This window comes from Diabrotica virgifera, chromosome 4 (assembly GCF_917563875.1).
Source record: "Diabrotica virgifera virgifera chromosome 4, PGI_DIABVI_V3a".
NCBI lineage: Eukaryota > Metazoa > Arthropoda > Insecta > Coleoptera > Chrysomelidae > Diabrotica > Diabrotica virgifera.
The window spans coordinates 243,813,685-243,840,352 of NC_065446.1; the positions used below are offsets into that span (position 1 = coordinate 243,813,685).

Consider the following 26,668-nt stretch of genomic DNA (forward strand, 5'->3'; position numbering starts at 1 on the left):
TGTACATATGCATTTTGTGAATAATATCTGCATATGTGGTGTCGGCTGAATTTCTTTGCAATTCAATAAGTTCTGTCTCTTCTTCGACTTTATTTTCCATTGTGAAAAAAATTTAATCGTTTTTATTTAATAAAAATAGTCGTAAATTATCGCTAAACGTTTACTTTAATACGTCGAACAGTTATTACACTGGAAATATGTGAAGTATGCGTGTGACAGTTATTGACATTTCATAGAAAACTAGATACCAAATGTCTCTTTAATTGTGAACCAGTAGGCGAACGGCAGCAACCCCTGAAATTACGTTATACCGACCACGAATTTCAACTTAAAGGTGAATGACCAATTTTGGTGATTCTTTAGGTTTTCGAGGTCGCTGAATCTGAATATGAATTTTATTTTTATCTAGAGTGGGTGGATCATGTTCAAAAATCAAATTGTATGCAAACATGCGAAAAAACAAGTTTCGATGATTTTTCAAGTTTACCTCGCTGTATCTTTGGTCGCTGTAAATATTTTCTTTTGAAAATTTTACTGAGTCATCCTTGAGGTATTTACATAACAACGATCTTTTTCCGAAATGTTTCAAAAAATTACAGGAGGAGTTGTTAATTTTTAAACATTTTTTCCTTATATTTCGTTAGTTTCATGTTTATTTAAAAAAGTTGAGTGACAAACTTTATAGTTTATAATTTTAACCAACATAAAAATCAAATACAATTCATGAAGAAGTTTTCTGGAAAATTTTAAGTCAATATATGCTATAGGAAAAAAGTTATATGACTTTATAGACGAGCAGCATACCCCAAAAAATGCTTATTTCTCGAAATACTGTGTGGTGTGATGACCACGGTGTGGTGAATGGCTAATTTTGGTAATACTGTATGTTTTTGATGGTGCTGAATACTAACATTAGGATTATTTTGAATTTTACGTGGGGAAACATTGGCAAAATCGCAATTTTACCTTTAAAAATAAAAAAAAAAGTAATAACATTTTTTTGCGTTTAACTCGCTACAACTCTGTTCAATTTTTATATTTTTTTCTGAAATTTTTTTAGTATAATATATTTCTTACCTTTCTGAAGACAATGGTACCCATTTCAATCGTTCTGTCTTATTATAATAAAATTTATGAATTGTTTAAAGTAAAAGGTGCACATTCCTGAATTGCCAAAGTTTAATCGCAAAAGTTGAGTGACAAAATTTGAAATTTAGCTTTTTAATCAAGTTTATGTTAAAATACAGAGAATAAAATGTTTTATAGAAAAAAAATGGTGCAACTTTTAATTTTAAGGCTATGGGTACATAATTCGCAAATATTTTACGGCTATCCCTACCTTTTCTGTCTTTACATGGCAAATTACGTGTAGTAAAATTCACACTGGTATGAATATGTACATATTACTAGAATGTCATTCTACTTGACAATGTCATAACTAGCTTAAAGAGATGGCTTTTGAATGTTCTTGGATAACTGTTATTTTTTGTATAATTGCAAATTATTAAATCAGTTAATAAATGTGATAATTTTTTCACTAGCTATGTATTCAGTGATTGTAATAATTTATATGTACCTACAACAAAAACTAATACTCAATCGAGAAAAGAGGAACAGTGTTGAAGTGATTTTTTAATAATATATTTTTACTATGGAACGCTTACAATTTTGAACATCTTTAACAACAAAATACTTGGATCACAGAATATATCTTGATGTATTCTTTGCTTCTATCTTCCATAAATAATACACAATAAATAACTTTTTATAAAATTCACCTCTTAAATCAATTATTTATGAAATACACTATACAATATATATACTGTATATCAATATTATTTAATCAACAACTAAAAATATTCCCGATTCATGTCAAATAATTATTTAAAATTGTCACTGATTGTCAGTGTCTGACTGACAATATTCTATTCGACTAAGTGCGTTGTATGACAAAGATAGATTTGGAAAATATTACCACGGACATTGTGTTCATTTTTTTCGAATTCTGAAAAAACCAATAAATATTTTTGAAAAATCTAAACGCAGAATGAAAGACTAAATTATTACCGAGGGCCGAAAGTCCCTTAGAATAAATAAAAAGTTTATTTTGAACGAGATATTTGAAATTGAAAATAACACTAAATTTTCTCTTAGTTTTTCACCCCTGTAACTTATTAAACTAAACATTATAGAAGTTTTCAGGGACTTTCGGCCCTCGCTAATAACGTAATCTTTCATTCTGCGTTTAAATTTTTTTAAAATACTTACTAGTTTTCTCAGGATTCGAAAAAAATGAATCCTCATTTGAATAGCATTGCAGCCGAAAAAACGTACCGATCCTCTTAATTATTTTTAAGGTAAAATTGCGATTTTGATAATGTTCCCCCATCTAAAATTCACAATGAATCTCATTTTCGTTTTCACCATCATCAAAAACATTAAGTAAGACCAAAATTAGCCATTCACCACACCGTGCTCAGTATCTCTAGAAATAAGCGTTTTTTTGGGGGGGGGGGGGAGTGCCACTCGTTTATAAAGTCACATAACTTTTTTCTTATTGCATGTTTTGACTTAAAATTTTTCACAAAACTTCTTCATGAATTATTAGTCCAGGGTAATAAGGTTTTTTCCATGACACTCGAGCAGCCAGGGTACTGAAGCGTTTTTTCGACAGGTAATACCTATAAGAGCAAATTGTAACTATTTCCTGCGTAGGATCTGGCGGCCATTTTTATTTATAAACAACTAAGTGTCAAAAAATGGCATTTTTCCCTTTTTTTTTTCAAATCAATGGAAAACAGTGAAACTTATGGTTTTTTTAGTAAAAATATCTTTGAGATTATGGAAAAAGCTTTAAAATGACGTATTACAAAGTTTGATATACTCATTTATTGTTAATATAATTGCGAGAAAAGGTCGGAATTGCAAAAAAAATTAATTTCGCAATATCTATTGTAAAAATTAGTGTACAGCTTTGAAATTTTTGTCATATAAGGGTTCTTTGGTGCTTAATATGTGATAAAAATTTCAAAGCCATTCATTCAATTGTTTAAATTTTATTCAAATTGTTTATCCCAGAGAGCATTTTTTTTACAATAACATAAGTCAGAAAAAAATGACGTTAGAGCCATTCCACAGGTGTCAAATGAAAGAGTACTTCTATATTTTCAACTTGGTTTAAAAAAAGCGAATAAAAAATGCATTTATTAGTAATAAATAATTATGCAAAAGTATCGTAAATCTTTCCTTATAAACTTTTTATTTTGTTATATAAGAAATTATATATATTTATTACAATTTTTTATCAATTATGATATAAATAACATTATTTGGTAGTTGTGCACTTAAAACAGGGTAAAAAAGTTAATTTTTTTGGAAAAAGTTATTCAAAAAGTTTATAAGGAAATATTTACGATACTTTTGCATTATTATTTATTACTAATAAATGCATTTTTTATTCGCATTTTTAAACCAAGTTGAAAATATAGTTCATGCTCTTCCATTTGACACCTGTGGAATGGTTCTAACGTCATTTTTTTCTGACTTATGTTAGTGCAAAAAAAATGCTCACTGAGATAAACAATTCGAATAAAATTTAAAAAATTGAATGAATCGCTTTGAAATTTTTATCACATATTAAGCACCAAAGAACCCTCATTTGACAAAAATTTCAAACCTGTACACTAATTTTTACAGCAGTTAATGCAAAAATAATTTTTTTTGCAATTCTGACCTTTTTTCGCAATTATATTAACAATAAATGAGTATATCAAACTTTGTAATATGTCATTTTAAAGCTTTTTCCATAATCTCAAAGATATCTGTACTAAAAAAATCATAAGTTTCACTGTTTTCCATTGATTTGAAAAAAAAAAGGGAAAAATGCCATTTTTTGACACTTAATTGTTTATAAATAAAAATGGCTGCCAGATCCTACGCAGGAAATAGTTACAATTTGCTCTTATAGGTATAACCTGTCGAAAAAACGCTTCAGTACCCTGGCTGCTCGAGTGTCACGAACAGGGTATATTTTTGTCTTATTACCCTGGCCTATATATTTTATTGCTGTGTTGATTAAAATTATAAACTATAAAGTTTGTCACTCAACTTTTTTCAGTAAACATGAAACTAACGAAATCTGACGATAAAATGTTTAAAAATTAAATTAAATTATGTTTTATGCTCATCTTTTAAGTTGTTTTAACATTTTGGACAAAGCCCATTGTTATCTAAATACTTCAAAGATGACACAGTAAAATTTTCAAAAGGAAATATTTACCGCGACCAAAGATACAGCGACGTAAATATGAAAAATCATCAAAATTGATTTTTCGCATTTTTGCATAAAATTTGATTTTTGAACATGTTCCACCAATTCTAGATAAAAATAAACTTCATATTGGGATTTAGCGACCTCGAAAATATAAAGAATGACCAACATTTGCCATTCAGCTATCATGGTAGTTTTTTCGATTTCTAAGCCTCAAATTAGGGATGTGCCGCTCGCCTACAGGCAGGTACCTACCTGTAAATCACACATCCCGTTCTAAACCATAGCAACTCAAAATATTAAAATTTTACATAAGAGCGAAAACAAAATATTTGCTTTGATTATTTTCTAATATATTTTGTATATTAGTTTTAATTTTTATATCAATATTTTACCTGTTACAACTAGGGTAGAGTAAGGGAGGAAAAATATTTTTTAAAAGAACATTTGATTCGAAATAATAGTTTTCCTCCAAAAATTTGATTTACGACACTTTTTCCCGAAAAAAAAACGTTAAAACACATTGATGTTATATGGCCGTTAAACTAACGCACCTTCTTGACACAAATTCAAATTAGATAAGTATAGGTTTTAAAAGTACTATAAGTACTAAAAGTAGGTACCTATTGTTAAGATTTCGATATTACAGTTTTGTGAGGAAAAATATGATACCTACATAATGCATTTACTCTGGGCTAATTAGCAAAATTCATGGAAAAGTTATTTACCAGCAATTTTATTGCTGGAATCGAATTATAAGATCCTATATATTAATAATATAGGTATGCAAAGTCCGCAGATAGTGTGCTACTTTTTTTATAAACAAAATGGCGCCGACAAATCGTATTTTTTTCAATTATTGCTCTATAACTCCGAAGATTTTAACTTTACAACAAAAACACCCAAATAAAAATTCACCGCAATTAAATTTTGCATAGAGATCTGTTATTCACGATTTGCTCCGACGAAAATTTTCTTCGGAAAATGCTGGTTTTCCTAAAAAAACTCTAATTTTCAAATAAAGTTTTAGGTACCTAAGTAATTATTAATCAATAATTAAATAACTCAGTGACATCAAAGCTTTCGTGGTATAGATTGTAATTCCAGAAGCCGGTGAAAATTAAACGAATATTTTAACAACAATTCAATTGTTAATTAACAATTTACGATCGCAATAAATTATAACCAAAATAATAATGATACATTGATCAAACTTATAAAGATTATAAAGATGAGATGCCTATTTAATATTTTATCGAAAAAATATAAATTTTTCTTTTTTTTTTTTGTATACTCTTTAAATTTTGAAAAAAAAAGATAGTTATAATACGCTGGTCTAATTAGTAAAGTACAAAGAAAGGTTATTTACCAGCAATTTTATTGCTGGAATCGAATTATAAGATCCTATATATTATTAATATAGGTATGCAAAGTCCGCAGATAGTGTGCTACTTTTTTTATAAACAAAATGGCGCCGACAAATCGTTTTTTTTTTCAATTATTGCTCTATAACTCCGAAGATTTTAGCTTTACACCAAAAACACTCAAATAAAAATTCACCCCAATTTAATTTTACATAGAGGCAAGTTTTTCCCGATTTTCTCCGACGAAAATTTTTCTCGGAAAATGTGGGTTTTCCCAACAGAATCTCGAATTTTCAAATAAATTTTTTGGGCCAGTAATTATTTATTAATAATTATATAGCTTGGTGAAATAAAAACTTTCTTGGTATAGATTATAAATTCAGAAGCCGGTGAAAATTAAACGAATATTTTAGCAACAATTCAATTGTTAATTAACAATTTACGATCGCAATAATAACCAAAATAATAATGATACATTGATCAAAGTTATAAAGATAATAAAGATGAAATGCTTATTTAATATTTTATCGACAAAATATAAATTTTTCTTTTTTTTTGCATAATCTTTACATTTTGAAAAAAAAATAGTTATAATACGCTGGTCTAATTAGTAAAGTACAAAGAAAGGTTATTTACCAGCAATTTTATTGCTGGAATCGAATTATAAGATCCTATATATTATTAATATAGGTATGCAAAGTCCGCAGATAGTGTGTTACTTTTTTTATAAACAAAATGGCGTCGACAAATCGTATTTTTTTCAATTATTGCTCTATAACTCCGAAGATTTTAGCTTTACACCAAAAACACTCAAATAAAAATTCACCCCAATTTAATTTTACATAGGGGCAAGTTTTTTCCGATTTTCTCCGACGAAAATTTTTCTCGGAAAATGTGGGTTTTCCCAACAAAATCTCGAATTTTCAAATAAATTTTTTGGGCCAGTAATTATTTATCAATAATTATATAGCTTGGTGAAATAAAAACTTTCTTGGTATAGATTATAAATTCAGAAGCGGGTGAAAATTAAATGAATATTTTAGCAACAATTCAATTGTTAATTAACAATTTACAGTCGCAATAACAACCAAAATAATCATGAGACATTGATCAAACTTAGAAAGGTTATAAAGGTGTGATGCCTATTTAATATTTTGTCGACAAAATATAATTTTTTTCATTTTTTTGCATAATCTTTTGCAATAAAAATACTTAAAATGCGTATTTCATAGGTCTTGAAAATGAATGCTTTAAAAAATTTTTACAACCATTTGCAAAAAAGTTATGAAACAGCAAAGTAAATATACAATTTCTCCGTTATGTATAATTTGTTTTAATTGTTTCAAAGCTTAAATCTGAGGCTATGGTACAAACTAATTACTCACAAAGAATGTCAAAAATTAGTGCAATGGTTATATTTTAATCAAAGATTAAAAAAACTTTTTTTTGTAATTTTTAGCGCAAAAGTAGGCCTGATACAGAGTCGGAGCTAAAATGTTCACTCGAAGCGACTGACACGCAGCATACATTATTTATTAAAAGTGTACGTTGCGCGGCCGGTCGTCGTTCCGAGTGAAAATTTTAGCTACAATACTGTATTATTCTACTTTCGCGCGTGTTAATTACAAAAAAATATATTTATAATCTTTAATTAAAATATAACCATTAAGCTGATAATCGATATTGTTTTATAAATAATTAGCTTGTACTTTAAACTCACTTCCACGCTTTGAAAGAATTAAAAACAAGAATGTGTGTGTGTACTTTGTACGCACGTAAGAAGTTATACTTCTACTACATATTATGTGATTTTTAAGACTATACCAAAAATTTAAAAAAATAAAAGAATAAAACGCACACAAACACATTGAAAAATGCCACAAAGAAAAAATGATTTCTGGACGATAATAATTGTTGGCAAAAATTTTAAATACGTATTTGCTGAAAAAAAAATTATATAACAAATATACTTACAATCATAATATGCATAAAAATATAAAAAAATAAAACTTGCATCGGGAATTGAACCCTTGAATTTCGTGCCTCTTTGACTCGTAATCGAAGCGTAGACTCACTCGTCCAATCGCACATTATTTATCATGTGGAAAAATACGGTAACTGAACGTTTTACTGTTTGACAATTGTTTTGAAAATTATGTAGTTTAAATTTTGTGGAAGAAAATATAAAAATATAACAAAACAGTAAGAAAACAATATATTAGATGAAGATTGGTAGAACTTTTGTTGGTAATCAAATTAAGTATGTAAATCAAAGCATGACATACCTACTAGATAAATAAATCTACGCCAAAAAATCATAATTTAAAAATAAAAATCGAACCTAATTTGGGATTTCTCTCTAAAATCCGCATTCTTGAGAAAATAAATGTATGTGATTAATTATTTATATGGGAAATAAGCCACAATTAAAATGAAAAAATAATTTTATTAACGTTTCGACAACGTTTTGACAACGGCACCCGATTTGGGCGTCGAAACGTTAATAAAATTATTTTTTCATTTTAATTGTGGCTTATTTCCCATATAAATAATTAATCATAAAAATGCCACAAGGAAATAGCTTCAGAACAACATAAATGTATGTATTTCAACCTAATCCAAATGTATAATTACAATATGATTATAATAAAAACTAGGTACTTACCAAATTAGAATGAGTTTTCCTTGTCCAAAATAGTCCAAAAGTCCAAAAATATAGGTATATGAAAACTATTTAAAAAGGCAGTATAACTATTAACTAACTTTTGTTTGTTGTTTCTTTTCACACAAATTTTAAAACGCAACAACCATAAATAATCTAACTACAGCTGTGCCACAGCCACCATATTGAATAATTTTTGACATGTCATTTGAACATCCAATCAGAACAAAGTTATAATGCGCATGCGCCCGGTCGCTAGGTTTTCCCATATAAAAATTTACCCTCTATCGCCGGTAAAGAAGTATAACTTCAAGAATTATTAACACCGTAGTAATCGTATGTTTACTTTGCTGTTTCATAACTTTTTTGCAAATGGTTGCAAAAAGATTTTAAAGCATTAATTTTCAAGATATTTGAAATGCGCATTTTAGCTATTTTTTAAAATTATAATATAATAAAAACTTTCTGAGAAACGTTAATTTGTTTATAACTATTTTTTTTAAACATTTAAAGATTATGCAAAAAAATAAAAAATCTATATTTTGTCGACAAAATGTTAAATAGGCATCTCATCTTTATAAGATTTCAAAGTTTGATCAGTGTATCATAATTATTTTGGTTACTATTGCGACCGTAAATTAATAATTAACAATTGAATTATTGCTAAAATATTCGTTTAATTTTTACCAGCTTCTGGAACTATAATCTAAACCAAGAAGGCTTTTAAGTCACCAAATTATTTAATTATTGGTAGATAATTACTTATCTAAAATTTTCTTTGAAAATTAAAGATTTTGTTGGGAAAACCCGCATTTTTCGAGGAAAATTTTCGTCGGAGCAGATCAGGAAAAACACGTCTCTATGCAGAATTTAATCACGGTAAATTTTTATTTGAGTTTTTTTGTTGTAAAGTTAAAATCTTCGGAGTTATAGAGCAATAATTGAAAAAAACACGATTTTCGGGAGCCATTTTGTTTATAAAAAAAGTAGCACACTATCTGAGGACTTTGCATACCTATATTATTAATATATAGGATCTTATAATTCGATTCCAGCAATAAAATTGCTGGTAAATAACTTTTCTCAAAAATGGCCTATTCTCCGATAATCAGCCCAGACTAATTTTGTTGGTGAGATAATCACAACAATTAAATTTTTCTGCATTCCGACCTATAGAGAATTTTCTCCGTCTCTAGATAGATGTTGCTAACGCGTCCGTACGCATTTAATATTTTATTAAGGGGATGGTACGTATTTTCGGCTGCAATGCTATTCAAATGGGGATTCATTTTTTTTTCGAATCCTGAGAAAACTAATAAGTATTTATGAAAAATTTAAAGGCGGAATGAAAGATTGCGTTATTGCCGAGGGCCGAAAGTCCCTGAGAACTTCTATAATGTTTATTTTAATAAGTTACATACAGGGGTGAAAAACTAAGAGAAAATGTAGTGTGATTTTTAATTTCAAATATCTCATTCAAAAGAAACTTTTTATTTATTCTAAGGGCCTTGGATATAGTCTATTATGAAGATCTAAGAAAAAAATTGTTACCGACTCTTAGATTTGTAAATATTTATTTTTTTCTAAAATTTTACATTTTTTGTAAAAATTTAAATGAATCAAAATACCCTGTACTTAAGTATAGTCTAGCTTATTTTTTAAAAATTTTAAAAATTAGGCAATTTAAAAATTTCATCAATTGTAGGATGTTCCATAAAAAAATATATCTTTGATATACCACTCTTTTATATAGAATAATTCACATTATTTTTAGATTGTAGTATTAATTGCCCTGTATTATGTCTGAAGAAATTTTTGAAATCAAGTCGTTTTCCGTACAGACACCGACGCTAATAAAATGAACCACCCTGTATATAAATAGATATATACTATAATTATATTTTAATATTTATTTACACATTTATAATATTTTAGGGAAATATTTATCAAAATATATTAGTGTTAACGTTGTAAATATAACATTGTGAATAAAAAAGTCCATTTTCCAGAATTTTCCGATTTTTCCGGTAAATGAAAATTAGCTAGTTGTTATTTTTCGTCGGGTTACCCAAATTAAAAAAAATGAAGGCTGTACGTTCTCTGGAAGCTGAGATATTATACAATTTTTCAAGCGCTCCAAATTGAACTTTCTATAGCAAAATCTCGACGAGCGAAACTGGACTCGAGATGTGATTTTTCAAAAAGAAAAGTATAACTTGGCTATTATTGGTCCTAGAAAGTTGTTTTTCTTTTTTCCTGTGTGTTTTTTACCAGAATTTTGGTACAACCAATTATAATTATTTATCGGAAAAAATAACAAAGATATTCTAATTGTTTATAAGGAAAAAAACTCACCATTTTTTTATCGACCTGTTCAACAACAACTAAGAAACAAATATATTATTTTTTTTAACTTCCTTAGTACTTTTAGTCTTTGCCAAAAAGCTCTGAAAATACTCCTAGGGCAACAATGATTGTTTAAACATTCGATGTCTGGGATAAACATTTAACATAACTCGTAAACTGACAAACAGATCTTCTTGAAATTTTGTACACTAATAAAGTCACTTATTTGCCTCATGATCAAGGTATAATAAGTTCCTTACGACCTATTTGTTAAAAGTTATTACCATTTACAAAATAGTGCAAGAAACGTGGTTTTTGCAATTATCTCGGTTAATTCTTTATGGATTTTAACTTATAAAAATTCAAAATAATCGTTTTTTCATGATACACAACTTTCATAAAACAACTTTTGCTGTAAATATGATACTAAAAATGCTATAGGCAAAAAGCAATATTTTCTGACTTTGGCCTTTGTTTATAAAAAAATGAAGTCGATTTACGAGTACCTCTGTATGTATTTTTAATTAACTATATCCCCCCTACGATTTAGCACCTTCAAATACCTGTATCGATTTTTTTCCCGTTTTTATTTTTCGACCCTGGCCTAAGATAGCGAATGATCGATAACGAAGCGAAGGGTCAAAAATCGAGGTCCAGGGCCTCTAATATGTGCTTAGAGGTATTTCGGCTTTAACTAGATTTGATTACAGTTTAGTGTCTCTACACAAGTGCTCCGATGAAGCGCTAAGTTAAAGCCCAAATACGTATCACGTAGTAGAGGTTCTGTTCTGAAATCAAATCTGAATCATCTTTACTTTCATTTTATTTGTATTCACTTTTGTGGGTATAAAAGGAACTAGTTCGCTAAAGATTGTTATCACGGTGAACGACAGGTCGTGGATGCGATTATAGATCCCTTTTCGACTAATTCATTAGGGGAAAGTTGGATAAAACGGGATACCTAGCCTAGAGACCCAACTAGTGCTGCTATCAATCGGACAACGACGGAAACTTGTTATCAGTCGTCATTTTAACACTCTCAGTTCGTTTTACCCCGATGCCACTATTTGATGAAAAGTTGTTGTATTTAGAATTGTTTTACTCTATTTTTTGATACATTGTACTTTTAAGTGCGTTGTTTTCTACATTATACTGCCTACATATATAAAAATATAATTCCGGTGACTATTACATTTAATTAAGCAGTCATTACCGAATATTCTCATGTGTAGTCTACCTAATTTTACTTTCACATTTAGGCAGCAGCCACTTTTGTTTTGAAAAATGTCTGAGTTGGACAAAACGGGACACTTATAAGTTGGATAAAATGGGATACAGTTTCTTATGTCCCGTTATATCTACCTACTTATTTGTTGGCCTATTAATTTTTTAAATAGATATATGAAGCGTTTTATCATACCGCAGAGAAGAACAATATATTTTTATGTGACTTTTGCTCTGATATACGTACCTAGTCCTAAATAAAAGGTCTTATTTCCCATTTTGCCATAAACATAAAAAACGCCAGGCTTACGTCCTAACACAAGCAAAACTGAAACCTGTCTCTTACTCTAAACTAGATAACTGTTATTTTTTGTATAATTGCAAATTATTAATTCAGTTAATAAATGTCATAATTTTTTCACTAACTATGTATTCAGTGATTGTAATAATTTATATGTACCTACAACAAAAACTAATACTCAACCGAGAAAAGAGGAAAAGTGTTAAAGTGATTTTTCAATAATATATTGTTACTATGGAACGCTTACAATTTTGAACATCTTTAACAACAAAATACTTGGATCACAGAATATATCTTGATGTATTCTCTACTTATATCTTCCATAAATAATAAACAATAAATAACTTTTTATTAAGTTCACGTCTTAAATCAATTATTTATCAAATACACTATATATCAATATTATTTAATAAACAACTCAAAATATTCCCGATCCATGTCAAATATTTAAAATTGTCACTGATTGTCAGTGTCTGACTGACAATATGCTGACAATATTCTATTCGACTGAGTGCGTTGTATGACAAAGATAGATTTGGAAAATATTACCACGGACATTGTGTTCATTTTTTTCGAATCCTGAAAAAACCAATAAATATTTTTGAAAAATCTGCACGCAGAATGAAAGACTAAATTATTACCGAGGGCCGAAAGTCCCTTAAAATAAATAAAAAGTTTATTTTGAATGAGATATTTGAAATTAAAAATAACACTAACTTTCTCTTAGTTCTTCACCCCTGTAACTTATTAAAATAAACATTATAGAAGTTCTCAGGGACTTTCGGCCCTCGCTAATAACGTAATCTTTCATTCTGCGTTTAAATTTTTCAAAAATACTTATTAGTTTTCTCAGGATTCGAAAAAAATGAATCCCCATTTGAATAGCATTGCAGCCGAAAATACGTACCCATCCTCTTAATTGAATAACTATATAAGCAGTGGCGGATCCAAGGGGGGTGTCACAGGGGTCACGTCCCCCTAACCCACCCCCCCCCCCCCCCCCCCCCGATGAAAAAAATATCCAAATAATCCTAAAAACACCGAGAGCCGTCAAACAAAAAAAATTTTAGGCTCATCCAAAAAATAATTGAAAACCCATTTATCATAGGGGTGGTAAGGCTAAGTGACCTTAACGCCCATAACGCCAAGATCCATAACGCCCCCCCCCCCCATTTCTGGACCTGCCACTGTATCCAAGTATCCATTTGTATGTATTGAATAATTTTTATTTTACAGATAGCTCAAGTCAGCATCTTCTTCGTGGGAGGCTTTGAAGCATCATCGTCAACAATGACATTTGCTTTATATGAGTTAGCAAAACATCCAGAGTTACAAGACAGACTTAGAGACGAGATTATGACAGTTTTAAACGATAAAAAAGAACTAACTTATCGAGTCCATCAACGAAATGAAGTACCTTCAGCAAGTTATTGATGGTTAGTGCAGATATTTTATAGGATAACAAAATTTCACTTTCAAAACTTTTACATAAATAAATTTCACTTTCAAAATTTTTACAAATTTCAAGAACAACCTCACAGACGGATTGTTTATCCAGGACATACCTACACTAAGTATATAGATATCCTGGCTTGATATGTTTCTTAGAACTGCCCTCCTACGACATATATCTGGCAATTAAGTTCCAAGGGTGTTGGTACATCTTTATTTTGCAGTTTTTTTATTTTTCATTTTCCCCCATCACTATACTCTCCTTCCGCATTCATACATCAAGAACGACCTCCCCCACGGAAGTGTTTTAGCACCAATGCTTTTCAACATATTATACAAACGACCAAACCACGTCAACTGAAACCAAGCACTTCCCCGATGCTGACGATCTCGTAATATGTGCTCAATGAAATAGTTTTGAAGAAGTGGAGGAGAAACTCGAAACCGCCTTAAAAACAATGACCTCGTATTACCTGTAGAATTCCCTGAGACCCAATCCTTCTAAAACGCAAGTTTGCGCCTTCCACTTTCGCGCAAAGGAAGCCAAGCGAAAGCTCCAAATTGCGTGGAATGCTAATACATTAGATAGAAGATAGAACAGATTATGTCTAAATCCTGACCCGTTGCTTAGCGGCGTGTAATTTGGGTTGCCTATATAAACTTGAATCGGCGAAATAGGCCTTTTGAGTTATTTAAAAAATATTACATACAAATAGAAATTGGAATAAAATAGAAATGGGAAAATTATTAATTTATAGATATTACAAAGAAAATGTATCTAAATGGTTTTCGAGCAAGTTATCATGCTGTATGAAAGAATTTTATAAATAATAAAAATTTGCTATCCGCTGTGAGCTCGTACGTAGAGGGGATATTTACAAATTCTCGAGCGCCAGTAGTGGCAAGTCTGTAAACGTTTACCGGAAATTTGACATAAATGTCAAAGTGATTAATGTAAAATTAAAATTAAAAACATTAATTATAAAAAATATTAGTTGGTCAAAGCTGTGGTATATATTTTTACCTTAAATATACTTACGTTTTAAATACTGAATTTAAGTTTTTTTAATGTTCCGTAATATGTAATTATAATTTAATCTAAAAATCTTAGCGCCATCTACACGATAATTGTGAAAGTATCCGAAGTAAGAAATTCATATTTTATCAATAGAACGTCAAAATGATTAGCAAAATCTTAAAAAAATCGATTACAATTTATTTAATTTTTTGCGTTGCAAATGTTAAGCGATAACAATTAAATAATAAATTTAAAAATTACCGGTGAAAGATAATTCCAGTAATCCGCTAGGAGCGCCACCAGCGAAGCTCAGAGCGTATACCTATTACCTAACCACTTTAAAAATTCACATTTGTAAGGCATGAATAAATTAAATTATGTAGGTAGTACCTTTTTAGATGTACTTACTGAAAAGTTATTACTATAAAGATTGAACTGTGGCTATGCTTGACTTAAATAAAACAACGATTAGATAATATAAAAAAATCACAAATTTTATTAAATTTGGGAAAGTACATATCATAAATACAAATACCAATGTTAAAAAGTATTTAAATAACAAGTATTTAGGTATAGACTCATAATTCAAAATATATATTCAAAAAATATTTGTGTCATTCATGCCTTATAGGTACAATGTGAATTTTTAAAGTGGTTATCTAGGTACATATATAGCAAAATTTTATTCTTTATAAAATTCTTTCATGCAGCATGAATTGCACAAAAACGTTTTTAGGTACCTTTTCTTTGTAATATCTATAAATCAAGAATTTTCCCATTTCTCAGAAGTTTTCGAAATATTTGCACACCACAGCCATATGAACATTATTTTTATTAATAATGAACTTTAAAATACTTATTTAGTTCAGTATGAACCAGAAAAAAAAACAAATTGTATTAAAGTTATGTATATTTTTTAAATGTTATTATAATAATTATTAGGTAGTAGCATAGCCACCTTTACTTAACAAAGGTGGCTGTGGTCAAAGCTGTGGTACGTAGTAAGTAGCTACATTGCTTTGTACATAACAATTTCACGTTCTTAGTAGATTCATAGAACATACTTTTCAGAAAAAGTATATACTTAGAATATGCGTAATTACCATTGCGAATGTGCAAAGCATATACTGAGTATATACTACATTACAGTACTTAAAAAGTTCTATGTATACAGGGTGTAACGAAAATACAGGTCATAAATTTAACCACATATTCTGGGACCAAAAATAGTTTGATTGAACCTAGCTTACCTTAGTACAAATGTGCATATAAAAAAAGTTACAACCCTTTGAAGTTACAAAATGAAAATCGATTTTTTTCAATATATCGAAAACTATTAAAGTTTTTTTATTGAAAATGGACATATAACATTCTTATAACAGTAGCATCTCAAGAAAAAATTATAGGGAAATTTGGACACCCTATAAAAATTTTATGGGGGTTTAGTTCCTTTAAACCCCCCAAACTTTTGTGTACGTTCCAATTAAATTATTATTGTAGTACCATTACTTAAACACAATATTTCTAAAACTTTTTTGGTTCTTATAGTACTTTTTCGAAAAGTCAGTTTTTATCGAGATATTTTGAATAATTTGTCAAATCCACCACATATTTGTATATGGTTAAGTACGATTACGGATACTTGGTAATATGTAATATGAAAAATTATTATATGATTTACATTTTTAGGTATATTTTGAACCGTATTATAAAAGGTGCCTTCTCGAAAAAATACAAAGAGGCAAAAAAGTTTTAAAAACATTTTGTTTAACTAATGGTATCGCAGTAATAGTTTAATTGGAGCGTACACAAACATTTGGGGGGTTTAAAGGAACAAAACCCCCATAAAATTTGTATGTAAACATATTAAAAAAGAAGCTGCAACTCGATAAAAACTGCCTTATCGAAAAAATATGAAGAGCCAAAAAAGTTTTAAAAATATTTAATTTAACTAATAGTATCACAATAATAATTTAATTGAAACGTACAGAAAAGTTTGGGGGGTTTAAGGGAACAAAACCCCCATAAAATTTTTATGGGGAGCACAAATTGAACTATAATTTTTCTTTAAGATGATCCTGTCATAAGAATGCCACATATCTATTTTCGATAGAAAATCTCAAATAGTTTTCGATATATTCGAAAAAATCGATTTTTATTTTGTAACTTCAAAGGGCTATAACTTTTTTTCTGTGCATATTTGTACTAAGGTAAGTTAGGTTCATTCGAACTATTTTGGGTCCCAGAATATGTGATTTAATTTATGACCTGTATTTTTGTTACACCCTGTATACTTAGAATGTACTACCGCACTTCTTTTCAGTATATACCAAGAACATACTTTTTAGATGGTTCTAAGGAGGTGCTATAAACCTTCTATTTATATACTTAGAATGTACTATCGCACATATTTTTAGTATATGGGAAGAATATTCCAAGGAAGTGCTATATCTTCTATGTATATACTTAGAATGTACTACCGCACATATTTTTAGTATGTATATGGGAAGAAAATTACAAGGATGTGCTATACTTCTCAGAGGTATGTTTTCAACATCACCCAATCTCATGCTACAGGTTCTACTAATATATTATATTTACATATTCTAATTGCATATGAGAATGTAGTTATTACATTCTACAATATTACGTAAAAAGTAGCGGTGTGCAAGTACTTGGAAAGGGAAACGAGAAACGACCGTGCGCGAGTCGCGGAGAAATATTGCAACTATCTTAAATAATTCATATTGTCAATTGAAATTGTCAAATTGACGTATATTTCATACCTTCTGTCATTGACGCAGAAAAATTATATATTGCTCCACAATATTGATATGATATGCAATTATTATATAAAGGTAAATTTAATTAATTGTATTTTGCTTGCAGTACTGCATTTTAATAACTGATTTTATTTACTACATACAATTGTTTACGTTTGCTAAACATAACCTGCATCTTATTTTTTCTTCTTATTATTTTTTTGGACTATGGTCTTGACAATTATCCAGCAACCAGGACTAATATAATTGGCCAATATAATTAAAAGTGCGAATAAAAGTACAGAGCGTAGAAATAGAGGTCGCTTTGCCGAACTTATATGGGTAAGTAGCCTATAATATATAAAATATAAGTAATATATTTAGTTATTATGTGCACATCAAAATAAAAATGCTGCTTATATATTATATAATAGCCAAATATATATAATATGTATGTAAATTACTAAAATTTATAGGTATCTATATACATTATACATACTTTTACTTACTAGGTATTTAGGAAATATTGAAGTACCAATATGAATTTTCATATGTATCAATATGAATTATTTTCAAGCTGCTTTTTATGTTCTTAAAAATGTTTTAGTCCTTGTAGCTAGAAATACTTGTCTTCGCTTCGTCCTAACAGCGTAGGCATAAATGTCTAACCTAACTGTAGAACTGTACTGACTGGAAACTATTTTCATATTTTGCCCTTTTGTTACCTACCCCCTTCCCTTGTGCAGGTATAAAATATGCAATGCAAGGGTCAGAATGACAATGAATGGCCGTTTCCGGATTCCCGAAAATTATAGGTAAAAATACTTATGGTATAAACTCAAATAAAAATGGTATATTCATTTCAATGGAAAACGAAACGAGAATTTCTCATTTTTCTTCAATAGAATTAAATTTTAAACTTTTTTACCATACAATTAAAACGGTTTAAAAAAATGAATTAGATAGTTCAGTATAGTTCCTACCAAAATACCTAAATTTTATTAATTATTCTTAACGCGAAGTTGATAATCTATAGGCTAACATTATTCTTCTTCCTATAGGTACATACAGTATATTCTTTTTAAAATATTTTAAAAGTATATACAAGTATGTGTTAAGCATATACTTTTCCATACACTTACGCATATACTAAGAATATTTGATTAAGGTATATTCTAAAAATAAAGTTTTACGAACATTCTGAGATACTACGTACACGTATGTGCTTAGTATATTCGGTGCAAGAATATTCTTTGAAGCACATGCAAAGAACATGAAATTTAGAATGTTTTTTATGGTACATGCTATGCTTGTACTACGCATATACTAAAAAGGATATACTTCGACGAATGTTGGTAGGATATGCTTAGAACATGATGCGAACATCATTGTTATGTGGGTACTTTGTATATACATTTGTAATATTTTTTGAATAATAAACAGGCACATTTCGCGATTCAAGTTTATATAGGCAACACAAATTACACGCCGCTAAGCAACGGGTCAGGATCTAGAATCGAGTATTAGAACCAGTGATGTGGGAGGGAGGAGGGTTCTCTCTCCCATATCACTGATTAGAACACACAGACCAACCTATATATCTTGGAGTAACTCTGGACCGGTCCCTCACTTACAGACATTTCATAAAAACGAGAGGAAAAGTAACAACTAGGAACAGCATACTGAGAAAGCTAACGGGAAGTAAATGGGGTGCATGTCCTGGCGTCTTAAGAACAACGTCACAGGCACTGTGTTTTTAACTGCTGAACGTGCGTCCCACGTTTTGGGCAGATAAGACATGCAGGATAGCAACGAGGTGCATGAAACCAACGCCACTCTAAAATCTATATAAAGCAGCGGGTTTTGTAGAACCCTCGATTTGCAGAAGCATTGCAGAGCCTCCTCCTCCTCTATCTTTTCTCCTTCGTAAGGATGTAGTGGCGTCATGTAAGTCGTTTGACTATTTCTGTCCAATTCTCTCCCTCCTGTGCGTGTTGTTTTGCTTCAGAGAGCACATAGAGAAAATTAAACAGATCGCGGACGAGGGACATGCCCTAGACAAAGCTCGAACACCACGAAAACGCCTAAAATCCAGGAAAAGCTTCCTTGGAACAGTTCAGGATGAACCGCCTAAATATTTTCTTCTTCCCCATAGGTTCAATGGACCGGTCAATCTCATATAGACTTTAAAACATGGAAAACTATGAATAGGATAAGAACGGGGGTCGCTCCAGTAAAATCAAACATGGTAAAATGGATTAAAATTGACCAAGATAATGTGATCTGTGACTGTGGAGAAATACAGAATATGAAACATCTTCTTATATGCAGAAACTGTCCTCATCCTCATCGGTGTACCCTCGAAGATTTTGTGGCTCATGAACAAAGATATGGAACCGACGTAGCCCGATACTGGGCCGAAATTCTGTGAATGGCATATCCGGACACGCTAAAGTAAATTAAAGTAAGGTCAATCTATTTAAGAATCTCAAATAGTTTTCCAAGTTTTCTGTAAACAAGACGTTGGAAGTTGTTTTGTTGTTTTATATATTGTTCAACAAAGGGTATGCAAATATCCCACCAATCACAATAGTTGGTTGTAACCAATTTAATATTTCATTTTTCTTCCAGAAACTTTAAGGTTGTATCCAGTAGTTTCATGTCTTCAGAGGAAGTATATAAAAGACTACACGTTAAAAAACACTAATATGGTTGTAGAAAAGGGTGTAACTTGTGTAATACCGGTATTTAGTATACAAAGAGATCCTGAATTGTTTAAAGATCCTTTGATCTTTGACCCCGACAGATTTAGTCCTGAAAATAGAAATAATATTGTTCCGTATTCGAACTTGCCGTTTGGAGATGGACCTCGAAACTGCATAGGTAAGTGTATGTTATTTTTTAATATATTTTTTGTTGTAATCCTGTAATTTCTCTTTAGTATTTTTTCTTTTTCTTATAAATTCTAGACGTACTCTTTTTTAAGGTCGTTTTCTACAGATTCTCCTTAGTTTAGGACTTCACTACATTCATGCAGTCCAGTTGGACAGGGAATTGAGTAGGGAAGTGTGCAGCATGAGTGTGTAAGTCACTCGCGCTGACACTGCTCATGCCGCTGCCATTGCACAGCGCTCCCTCAATTGTCAGTTTTTTGGAACGTAAGTCAAAGGACAGGCAGCTCCAGCTTGAGTGCATGTTCACACTCAGCCACTCTCGCTCACTAAAGCGGCAAATGAGTAAGTGAGCAAGACGATGCTGTCATCACATTCCATCCTTGGGAGTCGTTCGGTAAATGAGTTGTGAGGACATTGGTGAGGACTGATGTGAAAATTTCTCTCACGTCGATATTGTATTTCGGGCAATATGTCCGGCAGTGGCAAAAGCTGAGTGTAAATCCGGCATTTAGACAAGTATAGGCAACTTGAAAGAATGATTTTGTTTTCTTCTTTGGAAGCACTTCGTTGTACTTCGCCATCTATCTATCTATCTAATCAGCCCTAAACATCCATCCTTGGATATAGGCCTCCTCTTCCTTCTTCCATGCCTCTCTATCTTGGGCAATTTGCATCCATTTTGACCCAGTGTGTTTCTTCAGGTCATCTGACCATCGCATCTGTGGCCTTCCCCTTTTTCGTTTGTGGTTCCATGGTCTCCAATGTATTACCATCTTAGTCCATCTTTCATCCTTCTGCCGTAGGGTGTGTCCGGCGAACTTCCATTTAAGCTTTGCTACTTGGGTAGAGACGTCTTTCACTTTTGTTTTGTTACGGATCTATTCGTTTCTTTTCCTGTCTGATAATTTAATGTTCAGCATTTGTCTTTCCATGGCTCTTTCTGTCTTTGCTATTTTTTCCATATCCTCTTTTGTAAACGTCCATGTCTGAGAGCCATATATTAAAACAGGGAGTATACATTGATTGAAGACTTTTGTTTTTAGGTATTGCGGGTATTTTCTGTTCTTTAGAATATAAGACAGTTTTCCGAATGATGCCCAGGCCAACCTTATTCTTCTCTTTATTTCTTCGGTCTGTACTATCGTCTGTACTTCTGTCTCTACTTCGCCATACTGTAACCAATTTGTCTATTACACACTGATCATGACCCTCGTATACCCTGCTGATATTCACTGTTGCTTTTGTACTTATCGGCATCGTTGCCATTGTGACGTCGATATTTGTTTGACTTTCTCCTCTGAAAAAGGTCGCCTATACTGTAGTTGAGTACCACCAAATTTAGGAGCTGAACGCAAGCGGCAATCTCCCTCTCTATTGTTTTTTCCCTCTTTTCCATATATTTTTCTGTATCGTCTTTTTCTGCTTGGCCGCTCATGTCTTCTTTCTTCACTGTTTCTTCATTATGAAGTTCTCCTCCATTTTCGTCTGTATAGTGACTTTGACAGGTGTAGGACCGTTATCGCAGTCTTAATTTCAGCCTTGGTTTTCACGTGCTCCTTTGTTAGCCTTCGATTTCTTTAGGACCTCTTCCAACGCCTTTCTCAACGCGCCTAGTTCTTCTTTCTCTCTTCTCTTCTACAGCCTTAGCCGCCTCCCCCGAGTCGTCCGTATTCTTTTTCTCCTCGGTCCCTGACTTTTTTCCGATCCTCCCGTTCTCTCCTTCGGTAGGTGAACTTCCTATGGAGTCTCTCGCCTTCCCAAGATCAGAGATTCCCCCAGTTCTTCAATATGTTTCTACTCCGTGTCCTCATGTAGGTCGTCATCGTTTTCCTTATATTTTGTTTTATTAAAACTAGTCGGTTGTTTCGCATTCATATATGTTCCCACGCGTCGTCGGGAAGAACAAAGGTCCTGCTGAATAGTGGCCCCTTATCCAGCTAAGACATTTATCACCCCGGAAGGTTGTCAGGTATCACGGAGGCAACATTTCATCGCCTACCACGGTGGCTCAAGAACCGGGATTGCAGATTTTATTATCGTGGTTTTTTCTCGTTTACGTTTTTCTCGGGCAACGCACCTATACCGCCTGGTGTTCTTCAGCTGCAGCTGCTTACCCTACACTGTGGGGAAATGGAAAGGATAAAGGATGGATAAGGAGTAGGTGGTACTTTTCAGATTGTACTCGGACTCAAGTCTAATGTAGATCTTTCTATATCTTGGTCGTTGACTATTTGGTGAATGGGATTTGTGCCAGATTTGGAAGGTAACAGTGAGGATCTGAGGGCCTTCAAATTTTTGTCAGGGATTGGTACAATTAGATGAAAGTTTTTTGGAAAGAAAGGTGCAGCAATTGGGAATTATTATTATATTTATTATATACGTTCTTGGTTTCATCGGTCGTGCTCGCCTCACATTAGTAGGAATCAAGCCAATTACTCACCACGTCGAGGTCCTTCCACAGCCCAAGAAGGGGCTGAATGTCTCTTTTTATTTTTGTTTATCATCAAAACATTCGAAAGTAGTACTTTTAGTATGGCAAACAGTTCAGCAGAGGAGGTTATCACAGATAAAGGCATTAGCTTGTAGGTTGCTGTGCAACCTGATGAGTAGATTGCTGTTAAAGTTTCGACTTCATGTTTGGAGGAATCGGTGCATATGTTACAGTTCAAGTTGATTCTCAGTTAGAGTTGACTTTTCTTAGTTCGAGTCAACTCCAACTGAAACGAGCAGTAAAAGTTGATTTGAAAAATTTAAATTTTACTAGTTGAAGTTGACTCTTCCTAACTCTTGTTGGTAAAAGTATACAATTTATACGAGTATAATCTCACGTGCATTTTTGATTAGTGTGCATTTCTTTGTTTTGACCGTTTCAACTACTTATTAGTCCAGGCTGTAACGTCGCCCCCGTTAGGTAAATTATTCTGATTCGATTTTTTGCACAAACTTACTCAAACAAATACATCCTTATAACAAATACACAGTGTCAGACGGTACCGCGGTCGAAAAATTGTTTAACCAATTTTTGTTAACCAAATTCACAAAAATAATTCTTATCTACTCTACCTCATATTATGTATAAGTTTTTATTGTGTAAAAATTGTAAATATAGATAGCAGTACATGAAGGGTTTAAAGTAAGTGTGCCTGAAGTAATAATGTATTTTAAATGGGATTTACTTTTTCGCACTGTTTTTTAGCACACTTTCATATAATCAAATATCCTTAACTTTCGCCTTGTCATGGTGATGACATGTGAGCAATAAATTACAAAAAAAGTTTTGACAGTTTTGTGGTTTGACAGAAGTTTGAATTTTTAAATGCCAAAGTTCTAAAACATTGTATAATAGAAATGTATTCCAGTGACGAAGAGTTGCAGTTTTTTTATTTGTTTTTTGGTAGATAAAATATTGTATGAAACTGTGCGTGAAGTACTTTTTGCGCACTTAGGCGATGTATAGCACTCGGTCCGCTCGTGCTCTAAACATCGCGTGCGTGCGCAAAAAGCATTCTTCACGAACTGTTTTATAAATAACTAAGTATTTCACTCCGGACAATTTTTTTAGATTATTTTGGTCATTCGGAGCAAAAAAGGTCTCGTGATTTTTCTCTAAAATTGATAGTTTTCGTGTTATACGCGATTTAAAATTTGAAAAATGCGAAATGACCATTTTTAAGGCTTAATAACTCGATTAAAAACTATTATTATGAAAGTCAGAAAGTCACCTAATCAAAGTTTAAAGCCTCCTCTACAAGATCCTGAAGAAATTTTTGTCATTATTTTATTACTAAGCTGTCATTGTTAATTATCAACAATGAGCGCTAAAAGCGTATTGAGGCGGCCGTCAATGTGAGTGTGAGTAAGATCCTCCATTCCGACCGTCCAATGGTGCATCTCAGTCGCACTCACATTGACAGCCGCCCCAATACGCTCATCCTAGCGCTCATTGTTAATAATTAAAAATACCAGCTTAGTAATAAAATAATGACAAATATTTCTTCAGTACCTTGTAGGGGGGTCGTTAAAATTTGATTTGGTGACTTTCTGACTTTCATAATAATAATGTTTAACTGAGTTATGAAGCCTTAAAAATGGTCATTTTCGCATTTTTCAAATTTTAAATCGCGTATAACTCGAGAACAATAAATTTTACAGAAAAATCACAAAAGACCTCTTTTGCTCCGAATGACCCGAATTAATGATGTAGTACAATTTTTTGATTACGGTACCACCTGACACCCTGTGGATTCGTTATAAGGACCTCTTTTTGAGTAAGTTTGTGCAAAAAAATCGAACTGGAATAATTTACCTAAAGGGGGCGACGATACAGCGCGGACTATAAATATCACGATTTGAACATAATATACAGTATTTCTAGAATTGGTTGTTTGTGTGGATCAACTTTTACTAAATGGCATTGGCGAAGAGTATACTTTAACTAGTTGGAGTCTACTTTTACTAGTAAATGTTGAATAAAAATCTTCATTTTATATTTATAATCAACTTTTACTAAAACCAGCCGTTTGAGTCGACTCGAACTAGGAAAAGTCAACTCCAACTGGATAATCAACTTAAACTGTAACACATATAAACTTTGTAAAACTTACTTTGATTAATTTGACTTACTGGCGTTTTTGATTTGTTTCAGCACAAAGTGAATGTTTATATTAAATGAAAATTAGATTTTAGCTATATGTAAATAAACCCGCCTACAAATATTTAACATTTTTATCTATATGTATTAACTTTTCTTTTTTATAGGATTAAGATTTGCATACATGCAAACCAAAGTAGGGATTATAGAGACTATACGGAGATTTAAATTGACAATTAGTCCAAGTACCAAAATGCCCATACAAATTGATACAGATTTGCTTATCTTACAGCCACGAGAAACCCTTTATCTGCAAGCAGAGCCAATATAATGAATTTAAACAATTTGTTAGTGATTTTTAACATCAGCTTGTGATTTTAGTAATAATAAAATATAGTTTATAAGACTTAGTAGTTTCATTTATTTTTGGTAAGTTATGAAATAATAACACACAATTCCTATTTAAATTGTCTATGCACCAGTTATTCTCCATTGTTTATTGTGCTCCGTATTCCTATCATGGGAAGTACAGAAACCAATTTACGTCTGCTTTATAGATTTTGAGAAGGCGTTTGATAGGGTTCAACATGATAGGCTCTTTGAATATCTAGAAATGATTGGAATAAATGATAATAAAGATCTGAGACTTTTATAACATCTATATTCTAATGAAGAAGCTTCTATTCTGGTAAATGGCAAAGAGACAGACAAAATTTGCATTCAAAGAGGTGTCGGACAGGGTTGTGTGTTATCCCCAACTTTGTTTAACGTATACTCAGAAATAATTTTTAACGAAGCCTTGGAAGGGCAATGTGGAGCTCGAATCGGGGGAGAAACTATTAACATCAGATATGCAGACGATACCGCAATCATGGCTGAAAGTATCGAAGATCTTCAATTTCTTATAGATCGAGTCACTAGAGAATGCTCAAATAACGGACTTAGCATAAATACAACAAAGACAAAGTTTGTGGTTAGCAAACAAGACGTCGGCCAAGAGAACTTGAATATCTCGGGCATATAATGAGAGGTAGCAGATAAAGGATGCTATAGTTAATATAGATACTCAATGGAAAGATCGACGGAAAAAGAGGAATTGGTAGGAAGACATATTCATGGCTCCGAAACCTTCGTCAATGGACTGGCTTATCAGCAGATCAACTATTACATGCCGCGCAAGATCGAGAACGATATCGGCAAATTGTCATGGAAGCTACCCACGCCTAAAATTTGGACACGGTCCTTAAAGAAGATTCCTCTCCGATGCCTAACACCTTCCTCTTCTGTATTTATTAATATTTTTGGTAGGTATTCTTTCTTTTTTTTAAATGCCCCAACAATCTCAACATTTGATGCTTTTATTACTTCTGATAGGTATCGCAGGCTCTTTAAACAGACTCATGATCTAGACATTGCTTCTTCTATATACCACCCCCATTTTAATACCGCCAAAAATTCTGCTTAATATTTTCCTTTCGGACTGTCGGTCTCACAACTGCTTTGTACACGCTAAGCGCCAAAATTAACGCACCACCTTAAAAATGGGACATTTTTAATGCCTCATATTTCCTAAACCTGTTGTCCGATTTTAGTGATTTTTTTAATATTTTATAGCTTTATTCTTCAGAAATATCGATGTAATAATATTGTTGCTAAACAGATGAGTGTCATTGTATAACGGGTGTAACAATGATAGTGTGTTTTTTCCTCAAAGTTTGGAACACCCTGTGGAATATTCTAGCGTATATAAAATATTGAAATTAAAACTCAACTGCAACCTTAAG

At 31.6% G+C, this 26,668-nt stretch overlaps 1 protein-coding gene across 2 annotated transcripts in view; it reads left to right on the forward strand.

Annotated features, from left to right (window-relative positions):
- Positions 1 to 25,290, forward strand: part of LOC114347184 (probable cytochrome P450 6a14) — a 34,819-nt gene extending 9,529 nt beyond the window's left edge. The window contains exons 1-3 of one of the 2 annotated variants that reach the window (XM_050649932.1): positions 13,442 to 13,603; positions 20,031 to 20,282; positions 25,052 to 25,290. In XM_050649932.1, the coding sequence (XP_050505889.1) occupies positions 13,576 to 13,603; positions 20,031 to 20,282; positions 25,052 to 25,215 (444 nt within the window). In that variant the 5' untranslated portion in view covers positions 13,442 to 13,575 and the 3' untranslated portion in view covers positions 25,216 to 25,290. Of the gene's footprint in view, positions 1 to 13,403; positions 13,604 to 20,030; positions 20,283 to 25,051 lie in introns of those variants that run through there. The other variant, XM_050649931.1, reaches the window with a different exon arrangement.
- The last annotated feature ends 1,378 nt before the right edge of the window (positions 25,291 to 26,668 follow it).